Source organism: Camelina sativa, chromosome 20, assembly GCF_000633955.1.
Source record: "Camelina sativa cultivar DH55 chromosome 20, Cs, whole genome shotgun sequence".
NCBI lineage: Eukaryota > Viridiplantae > Streptophyta > Magnoliopsida > Brassicales > Brassicaceae > Camelina > Camelina sativa.
In genome coordinates, this window is record NC_025704.1 from 8,332,852 (window position 1) to 8,339,037 (window position 6,186).

General features: G+C 30.5%; 1 protein-coding gene across 1 annotated transcript; it reads left to right on the forward strand.

Moving 5' to 3' along the window:
• Window positions 3,865–5,967, forward strand: LOC104770013 (gastricsin-like). The gene is made up of 8 exons (XM_010494361.2): window positions 3,865–4,117; window positions 4,245–4,494; window positions 4,591–4,799; window positions 4,890–4,951; window positions 5,076–5,117; window positions 5,206–5,331; window positions 5,420–5,505; window positions 5,584–5,967. Exons 3-8 carry the CDS (start codon window positions 4,598–4,600, stop codon window positions 5,669–5,671), a joined length of 606 nt encoding a protein of 201 aa, XP_010492663.1. The 5' UTR covers window positions 3,865–4,117; window positions 4,245–4,494; window positions 4,591–4,597; the 3' UTR covers window positions 5,672–5,967.

Here is a 6,186-nt window from a genome sequence, read left to right on the forward strand (position 1 = left end):
ATATAGACTAATACAATATCAAAACAACTTAATTTATTAAATTAGAGTGGGCTGTTACAGTTAGTATGATAATGGAGTGAAGAATTTTTTTTTTCTGCCAAAATCCCTTGAATCTATGGATTTAGTTGTGTAATTAAATATCGACAATGTACAGGTTCACGCAAACATGATTAAGACCATTAGACCATCTCTATTGGTCATTTTTTGTTGAGTGTCTAAGTTTTTTTTTTATAGAATCAATTTCAATGTTATTTAATGAATAGTAGTTTTATAGTGTCTTAAAAATGATAAAAATGTCTCCAAAAATATATTTAAGACATTGTTTTGACACTTTAAAGACACTTGCTGTTAAATATTATTAAAATTAACTATAAAAAAATTTGTAGACATCATCCAAGTTTAACTAATGGAGATGCCCTTATAGTTTAGTTCACATAACGCTCCCAAAAATGATTGTGAAGCGGAAAAATTTTGACCCAAAAACAAAAAAAAAACGAAAACGTTAATCAGAAAAAGTTATTTGTAATTCAATAACCAAAATTACCGTTCCAAAATAATAAATGCCACGTGCGAATGTGTGTCACTTTTTAAAAAGCATATTTCCTAAACTTTATTTTTTATTCTTGTTTTTTTCCAGCTCATATTCGTGAACTGTTTTGATATCATTTAATAAATAGAATAAACAAAAACAAACGTAAATATATTAAATTTTAATAATTTTATTCATTCATCATCTCATGTGTGGTAACTCTCCCAAAATTGTTTATGGCATCGTCCATTGATTCAGTGTTGATGATATTTATTTTTGCTTTGATTCTCGAGCTAGACGATGTAAAATACACACCATCATGGGCACGTAGTACGTACACTGTCACTAAGCAATTACTACTATTTTCTTTTACACGTTTGGGTATTTAATTTGTAGGAAAGATAAAGGTACAAACAACAGAGAATCTTGTCACCTTTTTTTTCTTTGATAATTTGAATATTATAAATTTTTTTACACATATCTTTCATTTATGATATTTACTCTCTAGCAAAAAAAAACTCTTAGTAAAATAGATAGGAAAATATAAAACGACCAATCAAAATAAACTTTTTTATAATTTGAAATTTCGTACAAAAATAAAGATAGTAAATCAAATTGATTGTGATGACAAACAAATATTAGTCACACTGAGATATTTATGTCTAGAATTGAGAAAATCTGATTAGTTCTTTACTTATTACAATTCAGTTCATTTTAAAATTATGAATATTTGAACAAATAACATGTGATTGTGTTCTTCCCCTTGATCACAGCTTCCATATATCCTTTGAATTGTTAAGCTACATACATTGTTCTCAATGTTATTTCTTGACACAATGTTCCTAATTAGCTCTATTGATCGAACCATATTGCAAACCCTTCCCAAACTTATGATGCGATGAGCTTCCATGATTTATTACTTTATTTTTGTCTGTCCAGATAAAAATTATAACTGGATCAGATGTTCATCGAAATTTTCAGCAAATGAGTTTCATATGAGAACGTTTCTGCTGTGGATCTTACAATGTTAAGACGAAGAATAGTCGGCGATTAACTTTCTAAAGTTCTCATAACTTAAAACAGAAACTAATATTCTTCGTTCATTGAACCTCACGTCTTATATCATTCAGAAACACATGTCATCATATATTACTACAAACTTAAAAACTTTAACAGATATTCTATATGTTACATATTTATGTAGAAATATAAAAATGTATTTACGTTTCTCTTAATTCAAAGATGGGTACATAACTAACATATTATTATGTCATGTTCCTAAATCCTATAATCTATTGACAGCTCCTTTTAATTTGTGTTTTTAAGTGTAGTTTGAATCTATGGGTTTTAGAGAAATGGTTAGAAATGCATGATTAGGAACCGTTATATGTAGTTTAGTTTACAAAACATGATTAGGAACCGTTATATGTAGTTTAGCTCACAAAACATGATTAGGAACCGTTATATGTAGTTTAGTTCACAAAACATGATTAGGAACCGTTATATGTAGTTTAGTTCACGAAACAAAGAACAAAAAATATAAAGCAGAAAGATGAATGGATAGAAGACTTGTATCAGAGAATTTGACCCAAAAACAAAAAAAATTAACGAAAACGTTGTTCAGTAAAGTTATTTGTTATTCAATAATTAAGAGCCAAATTACCGTTGCAAAATAATAAATGACACGCTAGCGAATGTGTGTTGATTCTATGTATTAGCGCAGTCGCATATATATGGCCAAATCCCCTTGGTATGTTTATAGTTTAACACCCACTTTTAGATGATGCTTTAGGATTATTATCTTTGGTGTGTTAACGTAAAGTAGGTGATTTTCTCACAAAATTAACACCAAATAATTATTTTGCCTTTATATTATTGAAGTAGTTTCCAGTTTAAAATCTCAAATTAAAATTCAATAAAATAAGGTACACCTATCTTTATGGTGAGGAAGGTTACAGTAGATATTATACAAGTTTTGATATCATCATTTAATAAATATCTACTGTAACCTTCCTCACCATTATTAAATGATGATACAAGTTTTGATATCATCATTTACTACGTACATCTTTTAAACATGTATTAAAATTTATTTATTTTATTCTTGATTTTTTCTAGCTCATCTTCGTGGACTGTTTTGATATCATCATTTAATAAATAGAATAAACAAAAACAAACGTACAATATTTAATATTTTAATAATATTATTCATTCATCAGCTCATGTGTAGTAACTCTCCCAAATTTGTTTATGGCATCGTCCATTGATACAGTGTTGATGATTTTTACTTTTGTTTTGGTCCTCGACTCTCGAGCTAGACGATGTAAAAAACACACCATCATGGGCACGTAGTACGTACACTGTCACTAAGCAATTACTATTTTCTTTTACACTTTTGGGTATTTAATTTGTAGGAAAGATAAAGGTACAAACAGTAAAGAATCTTGCCACTTTTTTTTCTTTGATAATTTGAATATAATAGATTAAATCATATAATCGATACATCTCCTTTATCATTTGTTAAAATCACATAGAAGAACGTGGTGATTATTGAATATCATTTAGAAACAAAGTAAAACAGATCACGCCAAAAAGACATTTGAAAAAGTTAAGAAACTTGCCACTATTGATTCACTGACGAATCCTTCTTTTTTTTCCTTCTCAAGGTTTTAAAGTAAAGTAGGTGATTTTCTCACAAAATTAACCCAAATAATTATTTTGCCTTTATATTATTGAAATAGTTTCCAGTTGAAAAGCTCAAAGTAAACCTCAACAGGATAAGGAACTCCTATTTTAATGGGGAGGAAGGTTACAATAGATATTGTTTTCTGAATTGTGCTCACAATCTTAAAACATTTACTATATCTTTTAAACTGGTATTAAAATTTTATTTATTTTATTCTTGATTTTTTCCACCTTATCTTCGTGGACTGTTTTGAGATGATGATATCATATATATAATATATACGAAAAAACAATCGTAAATATCTTATATTTTAATTAATTTATTCATTCATCAGCTCTTTTTTTTTTTTTTTGGCAAACTTCATTCATCAGCTCATGTGTAGTAACTCTCCCAAAAATGTTTATGGCATCGTCCATTGATACAGCGTTGATAATATTTTTTGCCTTTTATTCGCTTTGGTTCTCGAGCTAGATGATGTAACACCTTTTTACGAGAAAAAAAAAGTCACAAGAAGACATGCATGCTGATAAAACACGCCATCGTGGGTACGTACTACGTAGACCGTCCGTCACGAAGCATTTACTATTTACTTTTACACGTTGGGTAATAATAAACTTGCTGCGGCTTTATAACGAGACCAAGGCTTTCCTCAAGTTTTACTCAAACCACCAAAACTCAAACCATTTCCTCAAAATCTTTTTCCCCTCTCTTTGATTTGTGGTAGGTCTTATGAACCAAATACGGCCAATTGTAGTAGCTCTAACAAACCATGAAAACCGTTCGTATGTTGGTAGGTTAGGGGTTGGTCTTCAAATGTTTAATGTCACCTACGACACAGGCATTCATGATATTTGGATTCCAGAAGCAATCGGCGGAGTCGACTCAGATGATATGGGTTTAGAGTATAATTATTTGGCACCTACCTTTGATGAAAATCCAGATATTGATTTCTTTTTTTCTTAATGAATTCTTTGTTTTGTTTATGTTATGAAATTTTCCAATTTTTTTTTTTTTTTTGCTATGTATCAGGAACTCCAGGCGCAATATTTAAAGAGAATAGTACTGTCTTGCTACATGGAACTAGGCGAACGGACGTCTTTGGTCTAGGAAGTCCAGGTCATGTTGTCGTTGTCGGCCCACAAGAATTTGTCGTTTATAACCACGTCAATCCAACTGATTATTATATCGATCTTCCACATGATGGATTTGTGGGACTAAGATTACCCACTCCAGCCAATCATCTCCCTCCTGGTTATGGAGCCGGTGCTAATCCTATTTGGTAATTATTTTTTCTGATTTTGTTGTAATTAATTAATATTTTAAAACAAATAGGTTGGTTGTTTGATAATGTATAGTTAATTGATTTGTATGTTAGGTTGAGGATGATGGACCAGGGTTTGTTACGAAGGAATGTATTTTCCCTTTATTTGCGAGAATTTAATCTGAGAGGCAGCCAGGGTAGTCATATAATGTTTGGAGGTGTTGATAGGAATGCATACCTAGGCCGAATCAGATACTATGGCCTCGTCGAAGATGCGTATAAGTGGATCATCCATATGCAAACTGTTTGTGTTGCGGGGCACGGTAACTATGTATCATTATTTTTTTACATAAAGATGATTTTCTTTTGGCAAATTAACCAAAGTTTTATATTTTTATTTCTTCACGCTGCAGAACAATTCTGGTGGTTCAAAGCCGAGATAGATAGCGGCTCTAAATACATTTACGGGCCATACGTAAGTATATTGGTTGAAAATTTCATTCATATTTTTCTTTTTCTTTTTTTTTGGTTAATTCATTCATATTTTTCTTAGTATATATTTCTCATTTTTAATTTTTTTTTTTGCTGCATACATATAGGAAATAATTAATGCCATCAACCGCCAAATCCTTGATCGAGAAGTAAGCTGTATTTTCAATATATATATTCCCTTTTTTAAATTTTTTTTTTTTTTTTTTTAAAGATTTATTCCATCATTTTCTTTTGCAGGTTCCACTTCATGAAACAGCATTACTTACTAACGAAGAGCTGGCTGTATCAGATAACTTTCGTGAGGTGCGATTCACTTTCGGTGGTGGTGATGAAAATCACGTTTTCAACCTTCTCCCACAACACGTATGTGTAATCTGTAGCCTTTTTTTTACTTTCTTATTTATTTGGGAATTGCTTGTTAACTAATGATCATACTTTGAAAATTTTGTAGTACATCTGCGAAGATGAAGATGTGCCAGACAGATATAGTACAGTCTTTAGACCAAGAGTTTTCGAACCTGAACAAGAACCATGCTTGTAAGTTAACATTCTTTAACTTTATTAACATTATTTTTTAAAGTTGATTATTAACTCTTTTTTACTTGACACATGCAGTACTCTGGGACTTCCTTGGCTCCGGCGATACCACACGACGTTCGACTTTGGGCAAAGGAGGATCGGATTTGCCCGTTCTGTTGTGTAAGGAGGATCGGGTTAGCCTATGATGCAGCCAATAATCTTCTCATTCCCGCTTTGTTTTATGATAAGAATCTATGATTATGTAATATTATTTATGACAAAAATATGATTAGACTCTTTGTGTGTCAGTTTATTCAAAAAAGACTCTTTGTGTGTAATATTATTTATGATAAAATCTATGTGTGTAATTTTCTTTACTAGGTAATACTATTTATGATAAAACTATATGCGGGATAATGTATGTAAACAAATTGATGTAAAATTTGGTTTTAACAAGTTATGTATTGTAAAATAAGTGGTGATAATATAGTATATGATTAAAGAGAGGGTGCACATTTCTCAATGAGATATTAATTTATTTTTTATATATATGATTTTCTTTTTATTGGTGGTGAAACAACACACTAGAACCGGGTTTGAAACATCTCGGATTACATTTAGAAATTAGAGTTTTACTGTTACAAGCTTGGGAGGTAGTAGTTATTTGTAACCACACCAACAGAACATTCTAAAATATTG

What these genes read in the sequence shown, in the direction of transcription:
- LOC104770013 (XM_010494361.2), top strand. Translation starts at nt 4,598, where the DNA reads ATGATGGACCAGGGTTTGTTACGAAGGAATGTATTTTCCCTTTATTTG. An exon ending in GCCAAATCCTTGATCGAGAA is followed by an intron (nt 5,118 to 5,205) that starts GTAAGCTGTATT and finishes TTTCTTTTGCAG; the next exon opens with GTTCCACTTCATGAAACAGC. An exon ending in CCTGAACAAGAACCATGCTT is followed by an intron (nt 5,506 to 5,583) that starts GTAAGTTAACAT and finishes TGACACATGCAG; the next exon opens with TACTCTGGGACTTCCTTGGC.